General features: G+C 42.5%; 1 protein-coding gene across 3 annotated transcripts in view; it reads left to right on the top strand.

Moving 5' to 3' along the window:
• Positions 1-22,455, top strand: part of jmjd1ca (jumonji domain containing 1Ca) — a 65,170-nt gene that overhangs the window by 30,689 nt on the left and 12,026 nt on the right. Inside the window, exons 4-12 of one of the 3 annotated variants that reach the window (XM_053237485.1) lie at positions 11,424-11,529; positions 12,619-12,743; positions 12,858-12,995; positions 13,102-13,143; positions 13,337-13,463; positions 13,680-15,409; positions 16,191-16,345; positions 16,517-19,041; positions 19,678-19,879. In XM_053237485.1, the coding sequence (XP_053093460.1) occupies positions 11,424-11,529; positions 12,619-12,743; positions 12,858-12,995; positions 13,102-13,143; positions 13,337-13,463; positions 13,680-15,409; positions 16,191-16,345; positions 16,517-19,041; positions 19,678-19,879 (5,150 nt within the window). Of the gene's footprint in view, positions 1-11,423; positions 11,530-12,618; positions 12,744-12,857; positions 12,996-13,101; positions 13,144-13,336; positions 13,464-13,679; positions 15,425-16,190; positions 16,346-16,516; positions 19,042-19,677; positions 19,880-22,455 lie in introns of all 3 variants that reach the window. The other 2 variants (XM_026933853.3, XM_053237486.1) reach the window with 2 other exon arrangements.

The following is a 22,455-nucleotide window of genomic DNA, read 5'->3' as shown; positions in this document are numbered from 1 at the left end:
TTTCTCTTCACATTTGTTTTTTTTTTTGTTTATTTGTTTGTTTGTTTGTTTTTATTTAGAGTTTACCCCATTTTCTCCCCAATTTGGTCTTGCCAGTGCTCACCCACTAACTCTCTGCTATCACACAACAACTACCACAGCTGGGGAGGGTGGAGCAAACACATGCTTCCTCTGAGACATGTGAAGCCAAACTCCACATATTTTCAAACCGGTGCTCATGCTGTGTCACAGGGCAGCATAACAGACTCAGAGGAATGTGCGATCTGCCCTCTTCCGCATACATGAGTTCACAGACACCCACAATTGGCTAGTGTCACTGCCATCCCTCCACTCTCTTGACTCCCGAATGCGGATGGCTGTGGCATCATCAAAGTTCGTGCTTGTGATCTCCTGGCGTTAGGGTAAACACCTTTCTGTTGTGTTTTTAAAATGTGTTTTTTTTAATGGGACATTATATACTTGGCCAGTTGTCAGTATACTTGGGTGCAGTGCCAGAACACAGTGCACTGTATGGCTAACAGAGTGTGAGATACATCCACATAAAAGTCTCTACTGCAGATTGATAACTATTTACTTGTAATATCACTTTCTAGTCACGTACTTTGTTGACGTTTATGTTTAATTATGGAATTGATCCATTTTTAATGTGAAAAGGATAAAATAAATAAAAAAATAGGAAATGTATTTAAATACAAAAAGACTAAAAGTTGAGCATGAACACTTAAACATCCGAATATGGATTTTTTTTTCTTTCTAATTTGAAAATCATAATAGTATTTGAAAGTAAAATTAGTTGTCACAGCTCTTTGTGTGTTTGTGTGTGTGGGTTTGTGGGTGTGTGTGTGTTGTTTCTGGGTGATGATGATGGATTATTATGGGTTGTCTCAGATACCGCACTGTTGAATCCTCTAACAGGCTCAAAACACAACAAATGTGCAGCTTAAAACACTGATGACATTTGATATCTACTCTCCACTCACACTGCTTTATTTCTAAAGCAACATGTTGGTGGTTGTGGATGAAGAGGTTCATTGTATTTTCCTATTAAGTGTATGTTTAAACACTCACTGTAGTGCTAGTGTCAGCTGTATCTCACAGCCTGCTGAGATTAGGCTTTAGTCACTCTGCCTGAGCTGTTCACTGATATGTTTGGGTGTCCTTCCCGTTACAGTGATCCTTTGGGCTGGCTGATTTAGTGGGATTGTATTGGCTTATATTCATCCGTACTGAAACTTTATACATCAAAAAACAAGATTTAGGATTCCAATTCAGTCTTATTTTCTTTAATACATGCTATAAAAACATATCATTTAACTGGCAGGTTTTCTGTTTTTTTCCACAAGTAACTTTTCACACAATGACTATCATTATTGGAAAAATCCACCCCGAATGATGTTTGTTGTGAATGTGATATTCGTTGTCTTCCAAGATTTACAGTTTCTTATATTACCCATAATGCCATTCGAATACTTTGTGGCACTAAAGAGATTAGTGCAACAACACTTTAGTCCTTTAGTCTGTCCAGCTCTCTCACTTCCTCATCTGTATACTCTGCTCAAACAGATCATGTTCCAAAGCTTCAACTTTAATGCTAATTCTGTCTGTCGTTGATCAACACCGTTGTGCTTGTCATGTTGTTGGTCGCTAAATAGCCAAGCGAGTTGTCTTCACTATTTATATGTTGAACTACTCATTAATAAGACATTGAACATCACTGAAAATGGTGAATGAGAAAAGAAGCTCTTGCTGTTTTGTTTTTAGGCACTAACAGTGAAACTCATCTGTTATGGTTGAGTTTGTTGAAAGTTCTTCTTCTATTAACTTTGATTGTAACTGCGCTAGCAATATCACCTTGTGATGAAAATACAGAATCAACCCACCAATTAGCACCAGAATTACAAAGCACATCTCTAATATTTTCAAATAAATAAGTTTAATGTGTTTCAGGGTGGAGCATATAATTAGCGGGTATTAAATAATAACAGATGGCTTGTCATCACAACAGCACCTTTCAAACAGCTTGTGCCATTATGAAGTGGAAAAAGGTCAGTATGGGGGCAACAGCTATGGCTGCCAATATGGATAAATATATCATGTAATGATTATATTGCTGCACACTGCAATCATGACATGCCTTGCAATATATTATATCAGCGCTTATAGTGGCCAGTAGTCAGAGCTCTGATACTAGTACCATGTTGAAAATAAAAACTAAAAAAAAATTGTTCATGTAACATCCTAACAGAGGCTTGATAATAGTCCTGTAAAAATGTTATCTGTGATTTCTGTGTCAGTGCTGCAGGTCTCAGCGTGCATTAGTTTATATTCACTGTGTACTGTGCAGTACCACATTCTCGCACACACACACACACACACACACACACACACACACACACACACACCCCCGTGTGTCTTACTAATCTTGTGAGGACCTTCCATTGGCATAATTATTAATGCAGCTAATTAATGCTTTTAGGAAGCCTTTTTTTAATCTAAGCTACAGTTTTTTTTTTTTTTGTTTTTTTTTTAAAGGCAGTTATCCTCATGGAGACCAGTCAAATGTCACCACAATATCAAAACTGTTATATTCCTATTGTTATGTGGACATTTGGTCCCCACCAAGATAGAAAAACATGCCCACACGCACGCACACGCGCACACACACAAACACACACACACACACACATCATTTCATCACTCCCAGGCTGTGATGCCTGTTGATGGATGATAAAAGGGAGAGTCTCATTCTTTCATCTTTGTGTGTGTGTGTGTGTGTGTGAGAGAGAGAGAGAGAGAGAGAGAGAGCGAGGCGGGGGGAGAGGGAGATGTGGGGAGGGGGAGAGCAAGCAGGCTGTAAGGAGAAGAAGAAAGACAGATAGAGCGGGAGGTCTGAGTGAGGGACGGACTGAGGCTCTGAGTGACACTGATGTGATCTGAGCATGACAATTCTGAAGACTCTAGAAGAGCCTTAAAAACAGCCATAATAATTTACTTCTCTCCTCTTTTTCCAGCTGTAGTACACTCCGCGAGCCAGTGCTCTTCACACATCCACTCTCTGAGCTTTCTCCTATTTACTCCTGAAGCTGTGAGCTAGAGGCGTGAGTGAATTACAGAGCAGTCCCAGCTGTGCAGCGCCAGACAGAGCAAGACAGAGACAGGAAGAAGGGCAGAGAGAGAAAGAGAGAGAGAGAGGTACAGGTGGAGGGAGGAATAGATAGGAGTTGGGGGTGTGTGAAGGGGGATATTAGAGGCCAGGCTGACGACTATGTATTTATTACTGTTTCCTTGACAACTCAAAGCTGTGTTTTTTACATAGTGCCGTGTGCGTGTGTGTGTGTGTGTGTGTGTGTGTGTGTATGTGTGTGTGTATGTGTGTGTGCGCGCTAAAGGATGAGCGTAGCTGGTTTTGGGAACCTAAAAGCTCTCTCACACACATTCTTTCTGTCTCTTGCCCCCATGTGCTTCTGTCTCATTCCTTCTGTCTCACTCTGTCAGAGTGTCTCTGTCTCTCAGTCTCATGTCCTTCTCTTTCACCCTCACTTCCCACTCTTTCATATGCAAGCACTTGGTTTTTTTTGTCTGAGAAACAGAAGGAGAAAGCAAAGTAGAAATTGATTTGTTTATAAGTGGGGGCATAGCTTTTATTTCAACTTTATGGGACTTCCTGCACATGGCACTGACTCATTATATGAGTAATGTTTTATACTAATAATTAATGATAATGTTAATTTTCATTATATTTTAATATATTACACTAATAATATGCTAAATATCCTTACTTCAACTTACTGTCATTAATTTTAGACAAACATGCTGCAATATCAGTCCCTATGTTACAAGATCTATTCCCTGTTATTATGCAGCATCATGGGAGTGTTAGCATTGTTATTCAAGGCTAGCATGAGAAAGGAAACTGAATCTGTTTACCTCCATAAAGACAATGTATTACCTCAGTATTATGCAGTAAGGTTTAATCAGAATTAAGATTGAATGGCATTGTCAGGCTATAGCATACAATAACGACACCATTTCTTAGTCTCTCTCATTTAATATAGACAGTGTTGTTATACCTGAACACTGACTGTGTGACTGTAGTGAATGCCGAAAAACTTGGACTAATATATGCTAGCTATCATTAAGAAGCAATGTATATATTTATATATAGAGAGAGAGAGAGAGAGAGAGAGGCTAAAATGGAAAACCAAATATATTCAAATCACGATATTAAAATAGGACAACAGTAGGATGTTTTGAACATGTGAACAAACAGTGACACGTCCATCCAAATCAATGTAGAGGGTTGGAATGTGTGTGCGCGTGTGTGCGTGTGAGTGTGTGCGTGCATGTGTGCGTTTTGCGCGTGTGTGTAAGGGAGAAAAGGGTTTAGTGTTGGGAGAAGCAGGCAGAGTGGTTTCCATTAGGCTGTGTGGAACACTTTCCCTTTTGAGCCTGTGGTGAGAGAGACTCGACTGTGAGTAAGCCACCCTGAAGCTGGGCACACAGACAAACACACGCACGCACGCACACACACGCACACACACACACACGCACACACACGCACACACACAGTCTTAGAAACCTACAGTCATCATCATCATCAACACAGCAGTTGAGTAAGTGTGTAATCAAAGGATCTATCTATCTCTGTTTCACCAAGATACCTAGACAAACATGATTGTGTGTGTGTGTGTTTTCAAACAGCCTAAGTACACGTACACACCTACACATTCAATCTTTTCTTTGCTTTCATCTGTCTCTGTCTCTGTCTCTCTCTCTCTGTCTCTCTTGGTCTCGGTGGTGTGTGTGTGTGTGTGTGTGTCTTTGATCCTGTGTTTGCAGTCTAGTATCGGGGCACGTTACTGAAGGATGGGCTTTTTCTCCTCAGACGCTTTGATTGATTTTTATGAGCACTCTGTCCATATCTCCGTCTTTCCGCTCACACACTCTCTCTCTCTCTCTCTCCTCCATCTGTCATTACCTCTCTCTCTTGCTTTCTTTCCTTTTTTCTCTGTGTCTCTCTTAATCAGGAACACTGTCTCACACACACACACACACACACACACTTTTTTTCCTCCCCCTCTTTCCTCTCTCAGATTTAAGATTTAAATTCTATAAAGCTTCATGTGTTCCATTTATTTCTGTGTCACTCATACACACCACCGTCACTCCTTCACCACTCTACCTCATTCATCCCTGTGTCTGTGTGTGTATGTTTTCAAAAAGCCTAAGTACACGTACACACCTACACATTCAATCTTTTCTTTGCTTTCATCTGTCTCTGTCTCTGTTTCTGTCTCTGTCTCTCTCTCTCGGTCTCTCTCAGTCTCGGTGGTGTGTGTGTGTGTGTGTGTGTGTATTTATTCACATGTGTAGGAGACAGAGAGCAGCCTTATGCTTGTAAACAGGGCACACAAACTCCACACACACACACGTACAGGGATGAATGAGTGGTGAAGGAGTGACGGTGGTGTGTATGAGTGACAGAAATAAATGGAACACATGAAGCTTAATAGAATTTAAATCTTAAATCTGAGAGAGGAAAGAGGGGGAGAGAGGGGGAGGAAAAAAGTGTGTGTGTGTGTGTGTGTGTGTGTGTGTGTGTGTGTGTGTGTGTGATCACATATACTAAAATTACTGCATGTCTGTGTGTGTATATGTGTGGAGTTTGTGTGCCCTGTTTACAAGCATAAGGCTGTTCTCTGTCTCCTACATGTGAATAAATACACACACACACACATACACACACACACGCACCCCTTCTCACGCTCTCGCACTCCTCCACTCACACTCATCCTTTCTCTGTCACGCTTTCTCTATCCCTCTGTCTCTCACACTCCTCCACTCACACACATTTTCCTCCACCTCTCTCTCCTGATGCAATAGTTGGATCAGCGCTCTGTCTCTCTTGGCCGTGTTGCCGTGGTGATGGTTTGGCAGTGTGTTAGAGTGAGGTCATCTCATTCCCATTCTTTGATATTTTCTTTATCACACTCTCTCTCACTCTCTCTCTCTCTCTCTCTCTCTCTCAAACACACTCTCTTTCTCTCCATACTGATGTTTTTGTCCATCCAGTACAGATGCATAATATAAACAGGGTTAGTTACAGAGTGATCCTAATGAGATACCATTACCCCATGTCTCATCCAGCTCATTTTGAAATATTGATCTCATTGTATAACACATTTTGCTACAATATATATATATATATATATATATATATATATATATATATATATATATATATATATATATATATATTGCTGCTTTATGAAAAACAAGGTATTCAGATTATTTGTGATTTTTAAAAAAAATGTACGTATGACTACCTATGCAGTGGGATACGCAATCACTCAGAACATTTTGGAGCAGTTTAATTTATTAAATTTTAGCGAAAACTGCAGTCAGTTCTTTCCTCCATGTAATCAGTCAGTAAACATTCAGCTGATATATTGTACTGATTCTGCCTCAGCAGTTTGAAGCTTGTTATATCCCCTACTGTTTTGCAATGCGTGCTGCACTCCACGAGCAGATAATCATTTTTACAGCATGGATCACCCCATCTGAACCGGACTGTGCCAGCAGGTATTTGTGTCCTATGAGGCACATTGATCCTTTTCATGGTCGTCTGGGTGTTTGTACACGCAGAGCCAGTGTTTCATACACTATGTAACCTGCAGGCATCTGTAGTCAAATAATCAGAAATTGATGGTCTAGAAAGAACTGCAGATTTGTGCATGACTTTAGTGTTAATATTTGTGCTGTGTAATGTAATTGATAGAAAGCAGATTCTCTGGGACAAGATTTTGTCAGATATCTTGTCTTGATATCTTGATATCTTGCTGAATGCTTTTCCGTTGCGCCATTCAGGAACCCCAACAGTAGGAAGTCATTCTGATTACTTAATCATATCCTAAGATTAGCGCACATCCATAAATTCTTCCCTCTGAAAAGGTCATCCTATCTCTAAAAGGATAAATTCTAGAGAATTAGAGCTTGATTTACAAATACTTAATAATTCATGAAAGTGTACAAAAATAGATGACATAAATGTTTATTAACAACAACTGCCTTTAGACTTCCATTATAAGTGAATTGTTGAAATGAGTTTCTGTTTTTTTTCCTCACTAGAGGGAAAAAGGTTGAAATTTGCTAATCACACATTAGCTACTGATGTAGCAGATAAAGACTGTTTCTATATGCACACTACTTCTTTAAGGTGATGATGTATTAGAAGTTTACCAACACTTCTTGTTGAAAACCACCATTGATTATTGCACACATTGTTCCATGTACAGATCCTGACTGATACTAGGAACCGTTCTCCCGCTCTGCCGGAGTGATTAATTCCAGACTGAAGCACTGGAGTGTGTGTAGCGAGTCAGGTGGGGAGGGGAGGTGTGTTCACTCAGGCTGTCAGCAGTTGCATGTTTATCTTACAACTGTGTATGTGTGTGTGCGGGCTGAGATAATGAGAGTGCATTAGACTGGGTCATTAGGAGTAGAAAAGCACACAAACATCTCTGCGTGTGTGTGTGTGTATGCGTGCAAGCGTGCATTTATAGGTACATACAAGTAACAGTGACAAACAGAGACAGAGTGAGAGAAAGCAAATATGTGTGTACAATTGTGTGTGTGTGTGTATGTGTGTTTAAGTACATGCAAACAACAGTACTAGAGGAAGGGGAAGAAACAGAACTCCTGTCAGTGTGTTTGTGTGTGTGTGTGTGTGTGTGTGTGTGTGTGTGTGTGTGAGAGAGAGAATGCGTCAGTTACTAAAGGTAATTTCTGTTCTAAATTCAAGGGGGGGGGGGGGGGGGGGGGGGGGGGGTTCTAACAATCAACTGAAGCAATGATGTAACACATTCATTAACACTAATTAACCTTACATTCATCGCTAGCTCTGCTCGTCCCTTACCCTGCCCACACAGCCCTGCCTGGCAGCTACCGTCCCTTACCCCTAACTCCCTCCCCCCCAACACACACCACACACACACACACACACACACTACACAATTATCTATCCCCTTATTTCTCATCTGTTCTTATCCCCTCCCTCTCCTCCTAAAAGTCACTGATGAAGTGTGTGTGTGTGTGTGTGTGTGTGTGTGTGTGTGTTTGTGTTTGTCAGAGAGAGTAATAGAGTGAGAGGTGAGAGAGGCACAGAAACAGTAGGGTGGAGAGGTAGAGAATGAAAGTGGGAGGGAGATGCGTGTGAGAGGGAGAGAATGAGAGAAAGTGTGTGTGTGGGTGTGCGTGTGTGTATGCGTGTGTGTGTATGCGTGTGTGTGTGCGTGTGCGCGCATGTGTGTGTGTGTGTGTGTGTGTGAAAGAGAGAGATCAAAACCTGCCTGCGGGTAAATGAATAAATCATGTCTTCCCTTCGTCCTGAGAACTGAGGCACAGATGAGTAAAACACACACACATACACACACACAAATACACACTCCCCCTCTCCCCTCCCTATCTTTCTTTCCTCTCTCTGTCTCTCTCTCTCTGTACATAGTCTGCTCCACTCTCCCAGTCTCTCACATAACCGTGTGTCTCATATACAAGGTCAGATAGGAATCAGAGATGGCTGTTCTCTCTCTCTCTTTCTCTCTCTCTCTCACACACACACATACACACGTGCACTCAGATTATTAGAGCCCATTAAACACACACAAGCACACATTTCACCTGTCGAACTAGGCTGCACAAATTCCTTAATCATTCTAGGATTTTTGCCTCTTATGGCAAGCTTGCCTTGAAGATGCTTTCATTTAGGCGGCATCGAAATGTTAGTAGTGTACATTCAATATAATAATACACATTAATGTGTAGATGATTATGTGCTCCAGCCTGCTACAGTTTAACTATAAACTAAATAAGTTGTAGTAGAAGAGAAGGATACAATCTTTTTCTAATTCGCCTTTAATTTTGGGTGGTTTGCTCTAAGGGTCACTCAGTTAATCACTTATTAATCGACATCACGATTTTGGCCTCAGCAGTCAGTTAATCACAACAGCCCCGCTTAATGCATTTCATTTAGCGCCATGCCCACTGCATCCCAATCAAGTCTGTGCATTCCCTGCCAGAGTTTCACTAATGAAGCCAAGGAATTCTCCTGCGGTGTGTGTTTGTGTGCCTGTGTGCTTGTGTTTGTGTGTGGGCATGCCTGTTTGCTTTTTGTATTTGTGTGTGTGATTGTGTGTGTGGGAGGGCATGTTTTTATATCATGGTGGGCACTAAATGTCTCCACAATGATGGGAATATCAGTTGGCATTTGTCTGGTCCCCATGAGGAAAACTCTTTCGGCTTTTTTTTTTTAAGAGCCAGAATGTTTCCTTTTAGTTACTGGTTAGGGTAAGGGTTAGGGTTAGTATTACTAGCTGCATTAATGTCAATGGAAGGTGCTCACGAGGATAGTAAGACGAATGTGTGTGTGTGTCTCCAGTCTCTAGTACTGTCACAAATCTATGGTGTTCTGTGAGATTTCTCATCCATCAGGTTGATAAATTGTAGTGACTTCCAAGGGAATTTTACTGCAGCTGTATATTCCTGCTGAAATTAGGGATGCTCTGACCTGACTGATTATCACTATCAGACTAAAACACTGGATTAGCGTCGGATCAGATTTGACAGATTTTCCGATTCAATGCACTGGCATATTTTATGCCATGAATGAGTGTGATGTTGATTGATGCGTCACAGATTTTGCAGTCTCTCTAAGATTCCGACCCCTTCTTGATTAATTACATTTGAATTCCCATCTAAAACTCCATGTATAGCGTATATTCAGCAAGTAATCTTGGGTACTGCATGGATATCACTATTGGATATCAGCCCATACTCCGAGCTCTGATGTTGTTATGGCATCGAAAATGAAATAATTAGCTCATAATAGAAATGCACTGATCAGCAGTAATAATTAATTAACAGTTTCATAGTGATCATTAGGATGATTAAATCAAACAAGTAATTGTTATCTATTTTGGGGAGGTCATGCAGTCCTGCAGTGTGTGTTTTGTTATAGGAAGGAACACACAGTGAAGTTGGATCTATGCACTGAATTCTCCATCAGGATTATATAAAATACCATGTTAATCTAACAAGCAGCGTGGCATGTCCTAAGAATTATGTTGTTTATTTTACTTCATTCTTTTCATCAGGCTGACAGACTATACGTTTTTATAGCAGAACATGTACAGCTTCTGCTTATGTTACTATTCTCAATGTGCTTATTACTGTGAATAATAATAAAAATAATGCTAATAACCACAGTGCTTACACTGGGCTAAATTGTGGGCTGCCTTTTATTGAGGACAGATGAGAAAACAGCCATTATCATGTGTTAGACCTACTGAACAATTATGTGTTAAACAGTATGTACAGTATGTACATCTGACACTCTACATACGCACACTCCTACATGTACATGAATAGAGAGAGAGAGAGAGAGAGAGAGAGAGAGAGAGAGAGAGTGTGCGCGCGCACAGGTTGAAGCCGAGGTCAGTCATGTAGGACTCTGAAAAGCTGTGAAATCACACTGACGTTTCAGAGTATTGGAATGAAAACTGGAAAGCCAAAGGTACCTAAGAGAATGAGAAAGGGAGACGGCTGATGGCCAGCATTTGACTACTCAAACAAAGCCAGCCATGCATCTCTGTGCCGTCACACACATTTTACACTCTCTGCACAGCTAATAGTGTTAAGACCTAGCTTAGACGTGACCTTTCCAAGTGAGAGGGATCAACCTTAATCCTGTGTGTGTGTGTGTGTGTGTGTGTGTGTGTGTGTGCTTGATGGCAAGGGAGAGGGAGAGAAACAGATGCAGAGAGAGAGGGAGGGAGTTTACTGATATACTGTAAAGGGAAATCATTTGAGTTGTTCAGGGTGATGCGAGATATGCTGTCTTTGTTTAGTGTGTGTGATTGTGAAAATAAGCATAATGTGTGTCTGTGTGATAATCTGGGTATTTCTGTATGTTTTGTGTGTGTGTGAGAGAGATATTCTGTTTTAAATAAACAACCCAGGGTACAGTAGTTCAGCAAGAGTTCACTAAATCTATCTATACTCCAGCTTCTCTTGTCTAACTTATAAGAGATATGTGTGTGTGTGTGCATGCAGAGATGGGGTGTGTCTCTGTCTGTATGAGTAATATTTTGTGTGTCTGCTTTTGCTTGTCTGTCTAACACCCTTCTCTAATGAACCTCTGTCTCTTTCTTCTGTGTGCGTGTGTGTCCAAATGAATGTGTAGATATGTATATCTCGCTTCTTTCTTCGTTTCTATTTCTCTTCTACTAGCTGCAGCTATTCATAGTCTTTTGTGTGTCCATCGCTCCTAATTAGTTCCTGGCCTATAAGAATCACACTCTTATGGTAACTGTTTTGTGTGTGTGTGTGTGTGTGTGTGTGTGTGTGTGTGTGTGTGTGTGTGCACGCAGGAGGAAGTGGATGGCGGGAGCTCACTGCTGAGAGAAGATCTTTCAAGCCATGAGCAGCTCCAGGCTTGGCTCAGACATCGTCAGCTCCAGCACATTCTTCAGCTAGGTAATCTATTCCACTTTCTTCTGTTGCTGGAAAATTAGAACGTTAGGCCATCTCTTCAAATCCCTCAGCTGAGAAAGCACTGGGAATGTGGTGTCGGGCTTTCTGTTGAGTTTTCCAATTAATGTTTAGTCATACTGTTAGTTAATTACAAAGCTGACCATGAGCCCCTTCTATCAAGTGTATATTTTGTTGCTCAGTCTGCTTTTGTTTGTATTTTTTTTACTTGTGTGTATCGATATGGGGCTTTAACATGGTTGAACTGAAATTCATGCTAATCAATCATTTTTTATTGGATTTCTCACAGGACATAGCATTACAATCTGAGTTCTGTTGTTCAGCATATTGTTAGATGGTGTATTGTTTTGTTAAATGACACTTTTCCATAGGGCTGTGCGAAGTGATGCATTACGATTCCTGGGTGTTTTAGTTTCCCATCACATAATGGTACCTGTGAAAATAGGAGCAGTTTCCTGGAGGTAGTCGGGTGATCAAATCATTTGTCAAACAGTGCCAGTAAACAGTAACCACAGTATCAACAATGGAGGAGCTTGCTTGCTTTGATTTGCCTTGATTTGCCTTTTACCCAGCATTTGGTTTAATATTGATGTAGCCGAACAAACAGAACTTCCCTGGGTTTTTTATTCTACTCAGTGGGAAAGTTACGAGACACTATTTTAAAGATAGCTGGGCCAAGATTTGGTAGTTTGTTATGATATCGTTCAAAATAGCATGACAATTTATGATTTGATAAATCATTTCAGACTATTTTAATATACTAATTAGTATGATAGCATGTGATTTCAAATGTAGCCCTAGGTTTTTTTATGGTCATTGTCTGAGTCATGTAACGACTCGTGATGGTTGATGGTGGATGATGGATGATGACCATGGACCATTAACAGATCTACACAAATCTATCACTGCACACATATATCCCTATTTGGTACTCATGGTACCCTAGCAAGCAAAGTAACCAGATTCAGGATGCTTGTTACAATCTGGTGGAAGAGCCCTCGGAGTGATGGATCTTGTAGAATGAGATTTTTAAAATAGCTTTTTTGAGTTTGACAGTTGTTATGTGTTATACAGGACACAGCAGTGTGAAGGGCCTCAGGGTGAAGGTGTTCAGACCCGATTCCAAACCTCAATGGCTCCATGGTATCGTAAGCCATCATGATCACAACAACAGAACTATGACTGTCCTGAGCGACCAGGTGAGAACATACACGCTGTTTCCTGTGCTTGTCCAAGCAATTGCAGATTATGTATGGTGAAGTGAAGTGTGCTACACTATGTGTCATACACATGGTTCTTTCCTGTCCCCGTAGGTAGCAGAGCCTCTGAGTGTGGACCCAGCACTTGTGCATGTGCTGGTTCTGGACGACATAAGCCAGTTGTTATTAGTGGAACAAAATGCCACAACAAATTGTAAACCTCACACTAACAAGATCAGCAGGATCACCCTGGTGAGTAAAATACTCTTCTGTTTCTTTTTTTAGTGTATGTATTTGAGTGGGTGAGTATTTGTAGTGTTCACTGGTGTTTTCTTGCTGCCTTTAAACCTTCCTCCAGAATACAGGAAACAAGTCAAGAAACACTACAGAAGCAGATCCGGTATTGTATCATGCACACACATACACACACACACACACACATAAATACAGTAGTAAGTAAATTGATACTGTATAACTCACACATGCAGCTACACACACACACAGAGCTTATGATTTATTGACTGTACTATAAACACACACCCACGCTCATGCACACACTTATCTCTCCTCCTCCCTTCTCCTCTCTCCTGCAGGTGTGTAGCTCGGGGCCAGTGCAGAGGAAACAGCCAGAGCTGTGCAGAGAGAAATCCAACTGCAGCCCAAAAGAGGACGACACAGACAGGATGAGAGAGGAGAGCGGAGCTGATGAAGCAAGAGCAGGTGAGGTGCAGCAATACATTAAGCTGATATTAACAGCTCCCTCACTGTTTGAATTCCATTTAGCTGCATTTAGATTTATTACATTAGCTCTTTAGGGAGAGGGCATTCTCATTCAGCGATCAGTGTCTGGTGCCTGAAATAGAGCCCTTCCTGTAGAGTCCTCTGCACACCTATTATTTCTAGTTTTATTACTTTATTACTTTTACTTATTTCTAGATTCCTCAAAAAGTATGATCAACCATAGTGAGAGGAAGAGGAGGAAAGCAGGGGACAAGGAAGAGCAGGATGAAATGGACAGTAGGAGTGCTGGGTTGAAGAGGTCGAAGGGTAACAGTGGCTCTGACCAGTCAGAATACAGTGATTCAGAGGGCAGCATCTTGGAATCAAAAAGCCTACAGAGAAAATCTTCAAAGAAGCCAGCTGACTGCAAGACAGTCAACAATCCTGCAGCACATTTAGGTCATGACCTGAAGGCTCACTCGTCCCCCAAAAGCATAGAACTTTCTTCTAGCCAATCAGCAGAGACTGAATGCCAGAGAGTAGGGAAAGTCATGCCCTTGCAGGGTAATTTAACCAACACACCCTGCAATGGAGTGTACCAAACAGTCAATTCATTACAGTGCACCATGGGACTGGGCTGTGATAAAGCAGAGATGGAGCGGGGAGATGGAGTGATGGAGGATCAGAGTGAGGGTGCATCACAAGAGGACTGTGAAGCTGTCTCTGCTCTACTGGCGTCCCAAGAGGATGAGCAGCTGGTTTCCTTGGAGACTGCATGTGTGTTATTGCACACATCGCCACCAGAGTGCGAGGGGGTTGAGGGTGAACAGGAGATTCCACAAGGTGAACCAGAGGTCAGGACATCTGATTTGACGTGCCCAGAGGTCATTACACCCAGTTGCGACCCAGCAGAAGCAGTGGAAGAAGAGCCCAGAGTAGTTTTGACTCACTCTCCCGCCATGATTTGCAACTCAAAGGTGGATGCTGTTAAAGTAGTTAAGTCAAGTCAGGCTCCTGGTCTAGCTACTAGTCCTAGACACGATGCTGCTCATGTCTCAGAAATTACCCACAAGACCACTGTACACCAAAGTCCTTGCTCCTCTCTTGAGGTGATTTCCAGGCCACCAGATGTTACAGAGGTTACCAGGCTGAGATGCAGTGCCTCTCCTCAAGCTGCCAGAATCGAAGAGAGCAGTTTGCCCTCAAAAGTCAGTACAGATAAAGTTCTCATTGGATTTAAAAGCACACAAGGTTCCAAAGTTACCCCTACCCTGACCCTTCATCAACATAATGCTCCCTCTCCTAGCACAACAGACATACAGGCTCAATCAAGGACCCCCCCTCAGACTATTGCCCATAATCACATGCCTACTGCAGACAAACTAACTAAGAGCCCACTGATCATTGACAGAAATGAGCCTTTCACGGTCTATCGAGACCCAGCACTTGTGAGGAGAGAACTGGAGAGCCTCTCTACTTATGTCCAACCACCACACACCCCACCCAACCTTCATTCGAAACACCATCTGAAAAGCCCATCTCCCTCCTCCAGCTCCCCCAGCCTTACCTCCACCACCTCCCACACCAAGATCATGAGTCCTGCAGCACACCTCTCACCTCTTCCGCTCCCTTCCCAGTCTCCTTTGTGCTCTACTCACCCCTCCATCCCTCACCCTCACCTGCTTCCATCTCTCCTGCCCGGTTTGCCCCCAACGTCAGCACTCCTGGCTGGACATGCTCGGCTGGCGCCTCTGAGTCTCCCCCACCACCCATTGGCCCTGCAGGCAACCCCATCTCTGCTGGGCCAGGGCCCAGGAACTGCTTCCCTGGCACCGATGGGCCTGTACCCAGTCCTCTGGCCCCCTTTTCCTAATGGGGTGCATGGCTATGGTCTGGGAATGCCAGGGCCCAAGTGGACACCCCCAGACACTGCAGGCATATCTGAGGTTAGCCTGAGGAGGGTAAGGGTTCATTCAAGACCATTTACTACTGTGCTAAAGAGTATGTCAAAATAGTATGATATATTGGGAGCAGGATAGGTTTCCATGAATGAGCATATATAAAGAGATTGAACAGGTTAAGCATTGATTCATAATCTTTGTACCATGTTCTATCATAAATGTGTCATATTTCCTATTGTTTGCCAGGATATATTGTATGTTATGTGTATTACTGCTCATAATGTTACTAAACGGGCTTATCAGTATGGTTAGATGTCATTTTTATTTTCACTTCCAAATACTGTTTAGATATTGTGGTTAGGATGTTGCTTTAGGTTGTTGGAATTATGTGTGTTTTACGGGGTAGATAACACAAGGCAGCTACAAAATGTGAAAAAAGTGAAAGCCCTGCAGGTAGAACTAGATTATTCCTCTATGATTGATTGAGGAGTTTTGTCTGATACTCTTGAGATAATTTTGACCCATGGTATGTTTCATTCACAGAACTCTAAAAAAAAAAAATTTGCATTTCTGAATACATATGTGTCTGTAGGGACTGGCACATGTAACGCCTGATTTATGCTCTAAATAGCTTCAGCCTCAGATGCTCTGCCCATGGACCATCTGAATAGTCATTTGCCATGTCAAACCAATGGCCTCTTCCTGTAAAAGTAGGCAGTTCTTAACACTGCCAGACTTACTAGCAATAGACTAACAGGACTATGTCCCTGAGGTATTATAAATGTATTTCTATGATTCATGCTTGTGTGCGTCTGTGTGGTCATAGAACACACCAAGCCCCTGGGTCCCTCAGACCTCTCCTGTAACCAGTGCAGAAAGTCAGGGTTTGCAACCCCCGCTGCCTGTACAGCCCTCAAGCGCTGAACCCCAGAGACCATCCAGGAGTGCCCAGCCCAGCACCCCTACCTCTAAAAGCACAGAGTGAGTACACACTCCTACATTCTACTATACACATTATACTAATAGCACTACTAATCAGTTCTGGAATGACAGGTATGACTTTCCAGTTCAGCAGGAATTAAGTGAATTAAAGCACAACAGTGTTAAGTGCTTCTGTTCTCACACATTTCTGCCTACTTTTCCTGTTTCTAGGGAACCAGAGAGGAGGGTGTTCTCAGAGACTCAAAACTCCACTCACATGCCACTGAAGGCAGAACAGGAGCGTGTGAAGGCAGTAGTGGGAAAGAATGGACATGCATCCCACTCCACAGTCACAGAGTCACCTTCTGCTCGCTCCAAACAGCCTCAGTTGGTGTATGACCTCACAGGTGACCGCACCAGCTGTTACCAGGAGGAGAGTCGGCGCATTCTGCAGGAGAGCATTGAAGTAGCACCATTCACAGCCAAACTCAGCTCAGACAGAGAGCCCTATCCTAAAAGCCCCACTCCTTCACTACATTTCAAAGAGAGAGAGAGAGAGCGACAGTGTGACAGAGAGATGCACATGTTCAGACACAGCGTGCCTCCCAGGTTGCAGTCAGCCCAGCCTTCACCAACACTCACCCAGAGTAGCTACTACACCCCAGCAGCTGGCAGTGTGGAGAACAAGGCTTCTACACGTAGAGCTCCACCCAGCAAAGAGCTGTATGAGAGACTCAGTTCCCCAAACACTGCTGCCTCTGTCCTCTCTTCACCTAGCACACAGAGCACAGTCAAAGCTAGACCTCCACCCCTCGTCAAGCGCAACCCTGAGAAAGAGGAAGGTCTCCTGGGCAAGATTACAGACCAGTTGATCTCCAAAACTATCTCACTGGATCCACTAGAAGTCAATAGCATGGAGAGAAAAGGCTCCTCCACTTCTCTCATTTCTGTCTCTTCTTCTTCTTCTTCTCGCGTTGTACCCTCACTGCACAGGGCCCCCATCTTCCACCCCCCAGCCTTACCCATTGTGACGTCTAAAGAGGCAGGGCAAGGTAGGTTGTCGCCACCCACCCTGACACCCATCCAGCCAATGAGCTTATCTGGAAAGGGTCAGAATCAGCACAGGCCGCCCACATTGATGCCTGAGCTCAGACACGGAGCAGTCACTGGAAAGAGGGCGGCTCCTGAGCCAGTATCCATCACAAACAAAGGTTATGATTTGCAGAGGAGTGGAGTTTTGCACAATCGAGAAAGAGTGATAGGAGGTCACATAACCAACGGAGGATTGGTGAACACACAGGCTGCCACTGCTTCTGTTATTGTTCGTTCTTCTGGCTACATGCACACACCTGTGAACCACACCATCACTGAAAGGTCACTTTCCCAAGTTCATTGTGACCATGTGCGAACATTTGAAAGTTTGCCAAGCACACACTCGAAGGATGGCAATGGTCAGTGTAAGAGGGGCATCCTGTGGACCCCGGTGGACACTGTGCACCCTGTAAACATGGTCACTTTAAAACAGGACATTAACACACCTTTGAACATGACTAAAAATATGAGTACTCATTTTTCAAATCGTGGGGTGAAATATTCTGTAAATATAGATACACCACACTCAATAATAGACTTGGTATCTGAGCAGTGTGAAAAGGAGAAGGAGGAAATTAGTACCATAGTTCAGCCAAAGGTGAATCTCTCCTTTTGCCCCCCTAGAGACATCCCCCATGTAAAGAAACGCAGAGCTGGACTAGCTGCTTCAGAACTGAGGCAAAATATGCATGCAGTCCAGCCCCTGAACACTACGGACACTTTGAACACTACCAAGAGTAGATACACTTGCACTACCCACAGTACACATACCAAATGCACTGCGCACACTGTGGACCAAGATAAAGAGTCTATATTCAATCCTAGCCCATCCAAATATCCCAGGTTAGCCCCTGAGGTCACTGGGGTTGTAGCCAGCAAACCAGGCTCAGTGGGAAAAGTTCAGCCACTGTCTCCCTCAACCCATACTAACCATTCTGCCCAGTCTGGTCAAAACAATTACCACAAACTGAAAAAAGCCTGGCTTACCCGTCACTCTGAGCAGGACAGAGGTAGTGTCACCTCAGAGACAGCAGGGGGCAGTACCACACTAACCACCACAACCACTTTCTCTCTGCCAATCAAGCAGGAGGTGAATGGACTGGAGGATAAATGGCCCATACAGGAGGGCAAAGAACTTTTTCTAGATAACAGGAAATCTAAAACCCTAGACAGGAAATGCCTAGTTGAAGACAGGAAGCCCAATGGAAGCAATGCTAAGTCCAACACAGAGGATAAAAAAACACCTCTCACCAGGGATAATAAAGTTACTTTAGAAGAAGTAAAGCCCATCATGGATAGAAATGGCAACTTGCAGGGTAAGAAGCCTAACTTTCAGAATAAGAAACTATGCATTAATATAAGGAGGCCAAACTCAGCCGACATAAAAATAGAGAAAGATAATCATGGGGAGAAACGGATCTTTCAGTCCAGCTTTGAAAGTGAGAGTGGAGGGGACTCGGTCAATGAAAACAAGTGTCACAAATCTGACCCAGGGAGCATACATCGGCCCAAACCTGCATTCAAAAAGAAGCAGAATGACCAGAAAAAGCAGAGAGGTGAGAATGAGAGAGAGGATGAAGAGGAAGAGGGAGAAGAGGATGAGGGAAAATTTAATGGCACAATCCAGACTACCAAAGAGAAATCTCACCACAGGCTGCCTAGCAGTAAGTTTCTGTTGTTTTTTTTTGTTTGTTTGTTTGTTTTTTGGAGCATGTGTGTGTGTGACCATGTTTTAGAAATTCAATTTTGTAAGAGATTAACATTGGTAAAGCTGGCTTTATGCAACAGTTTCTAAAGTTTCAGTTGAATGACTTTCATTAACAAGGTTATTTTTTGACTGTAAATTTGACTGGCTGTGTCCACACTGCAGATATCCAGTCCAGTGCTGCACAAATTGATTTAAGCAGTTTTAAATTGATTTAAGCAGTTTTAAATCGATTTAAGCAGTTTTTGTAAGAATTTCAGCCACTGACTTTGGGATATATCAGTTAAGGATATTGTCACACTGAGACCTATATTCAATAAAAGGAGCAGAGAGATTACAACTGTAAGAATTTTTTACCTTATTTTTTGCCTTATCATTTCTCAGCCATCAGCAGCTTTGCTTTAGTACATTTAGGTGATGTGCTAATGCTGCTTGCTGTTCAATGTTGTAACCTGTGAAAGATTAAGAAAAAAGGGAGTCCTTCACCCTAGCGAGAAAGACAGATGGCAATAGTAATTCCAGTATTTGTGTTCTGTGGCTGCTTGAATAAACATGGGTGAGCTGATCGAGGCTGCTGGTGGTTCTCTTTCTTCAGACGGCATTCCTCGTTCAGTGCTGAAGGACTGGAGGAAGGTAAGGAAGCTGAAGCAGAGCGGCGAGGCCTTCTTGCAGGATGATTCATGTGCAGAGATTGGAGCTAATGTACAGAAATGCCGGGAGTGCCGATTGGACCGCTCACGCAAGGCCCAAGAGCCTGTCATTTCACCTGTCTTTTGTCGCTTCTACTACTTCCGCAGGTAAGTCTCCAATGGAAATGGGGTGGCTGATTATGGGGACTCCCTTACAGTCTAACGTGCTAGCACTGAGTTGTAATATTTCTAGGCTGTAATATTTCACCTGTAATATTTCTAGGCTAGTACTTCACTCATCGTGCTGTTGGGCTACTTAGCTACTGCTGCTCTATGCTGTTGGTCTATGGTGACACTCACCTCTCATTGTTCTGCCGGGGTCAGTCACTCTGCGCTCTCTCCTCCTAGCATTCATATACCCCTCCGGTCACGCTGATTGCCTTGCTGTGTCTATGGCATGCTGTAAATTACTGAGCTTGCCAAGTTAGCCAGATTCCTCATTCTGCCTGCTGATCAGTTCTTCCTCTGCCAATAACCCCCGCATAGTTTTCCATATTCCCTGATGTCTAGTTGATTAATGGATCTGTGGCTACTTATAGTATGTTTGAGTGGCTTTCCCCCACCTTAACACATGGTGATTTTTTGTTAAGCGAGTGCTTAAGCTGGTGGTCTCACTAAGTAAAGCTCTATCCTCAATGTGCATTGCTCAAGCATTGAACATAGAGACACAGATGATATAGTGAGGGCATAGAATATTGCATCATGTATGGCATGCACCAGCAGTAAGTTAGCCATTCTATTGCTAGCATTGGAACAAACACACTAATCTGCAAACATTGATCAGCAGTATTCCCATGAAGGCGAACCTGCAGATTGTTCACTGCTGTGCCCAGTGTGTGCCCTGTGGTGTCACTTAGACTGAACGACAGCCATCCGATCCTCAGATCAACTGTTCATCTGTCACAGAGGAAAGACATGAGGGGCTCCCTTGTCTAATCAGAGACACTGGGGGAAGGCCATCATCACCTTGGTCCAGCAGGCTGGAAGCCCAGCCCCTATCTTTACCTGCCAGTCTGCTAGGAGTATATCCTCCTCAGGGGCATTACTTAGAGTTGTGTCTCTCCAGGGAGTTCTCCTCATGACATTGTGACATACTGTACGTTATCCAGGTGATTCTCACCACCCCTGGCAGTTAGAAGGGGTGAAATAAAACACTAGCTATGTATATAACTCTGGTTCTGTGAACCCTGGATAACTGCCAAGGTTGCTTGACAGCACTGACCAGGCAAAAGCTGGGGAAAAGGTTCCAGGGAAGGGCGGCTATTTGACAGTGGTATTTATTGCAAATAATGTGTAATATGGCACTTTGAGACTTTATTGGAAAGTCTTGGTATGCACATGCACTATCCAAGTGATTCTCACTGCCCCTGGCAGTTATTACATGTTTAGAGAACCACAGTTATATGTATACATGTTTACTAGCAATTACCTGGCCAGCTAGTTAGGTTAGCTAATGCTAGTGATTTTAGAATAGTAGGACACTGTACACTCACCGTCCATTTTATTAGAAACACATTCACGCAGTTATCTAATCAGCCAATCATTGCAGCAGTGCAATTCAAAAAATCATGTAGCTACAGGTCAAGAGCTTCAGTTAATGTTCAAACATCAGGATGAAGAAAAAGTGGGGGAAAAGGATTGAGTATTTCATAAACTGCTGATCTCCTAGAGAATTTTACACAAAACATTCTCTAGAGTTTACACAGAATGGTGTGAAAACGGAAAAATTGGGTGGAAACATCTTGTTGATAAGCGAGGTCAGAAGAAAATGGCTGGATGGGTTCGAGCTGCCAGGAAGGATATAGTAAGTCAAATAATCACTCTTTACAACCATGGTGCACAAAACATCAAACCTTGAGGTGGATGGGCTACAACAGCAGACCAGATCAGGTTCCATTCCTGTCAGCCAAGAACAGGAATCTAAGGCTATCATGGGCACAGGCTCACCCAAACTGGACAGTTGAAGACTGTAAAAAAATAAATAAAAATTAATTAATTAAAATTAATAATTAATTAATTAATTAAAACAAGTTATTTTTTCGATGAGCCTCACTTATCAACAGTGTTTCCCCCCGCAGAACTGTCACTCATTCAATGCTTTTTGTTTTGCACACCATTCTTTGTAAACTCTAGAGATTGTTGTATGTGAAACTCCCAGGAGATCAGCAGTTTCTGAAATACTCAGTCCAGCCCTTCTGGTACCAACATCAGTGCCACGATCAAAGTCACGGAGATCACACTTCGTCTTTCTGATGTTTGATGTGAACATTAACTGAAGCTCTTGACCTGTATCTGAATGATTTTTTGCATTGTGCTGCTGCCACATGATTGGCTGATTAGATAACTGCATGAATGTGCAGGTGTAATGGTGTACCTAATAAAGTGGATGGTGAGTGCATATTGTACTGTTATGGTCTACTATTGTATATTACAGGTAAATTCATATATCCTGGTAGTTTAATGACAGTAAATGTTTTTTATAGGTTTTTTTGTAGGTTTTTAGACTTTAAAATATAACAAGCAATTAATTATTGTACCTAGATTATTTTAATTACATATGCAGGGTTAAATTCGGGGATGATATTGATCTAAATTTGTAAAGCTCAAAAACTACATTAAAAAACTGCTGAAGTATGGTTAAAATTCCCTCTAAATTTAATTTCTCTCTCAGCTATGTTTTTATT

The sequence above is a fragment of the Pangasianodon hypophthalmus genome, chromosome 10 (assembly GCF_027358585.1).
Source record: "Pangasianodon hypophthalmus isolate fPanHyp1 chromosome 10, fPanHyp1.pri, whole genome shotgun sequence".
Classification (NCBI taxonomy): domain Eukaryota; kingdom Metazoa; phylum Chordata; class Actinopteri; order Siluriformes; family Pangasiidae; genus Pangasianodon; species Pangasianodon hypophthalmus.
This window is presented reverse-complemented; position numbering and strand designations above follow the sequence as displayed.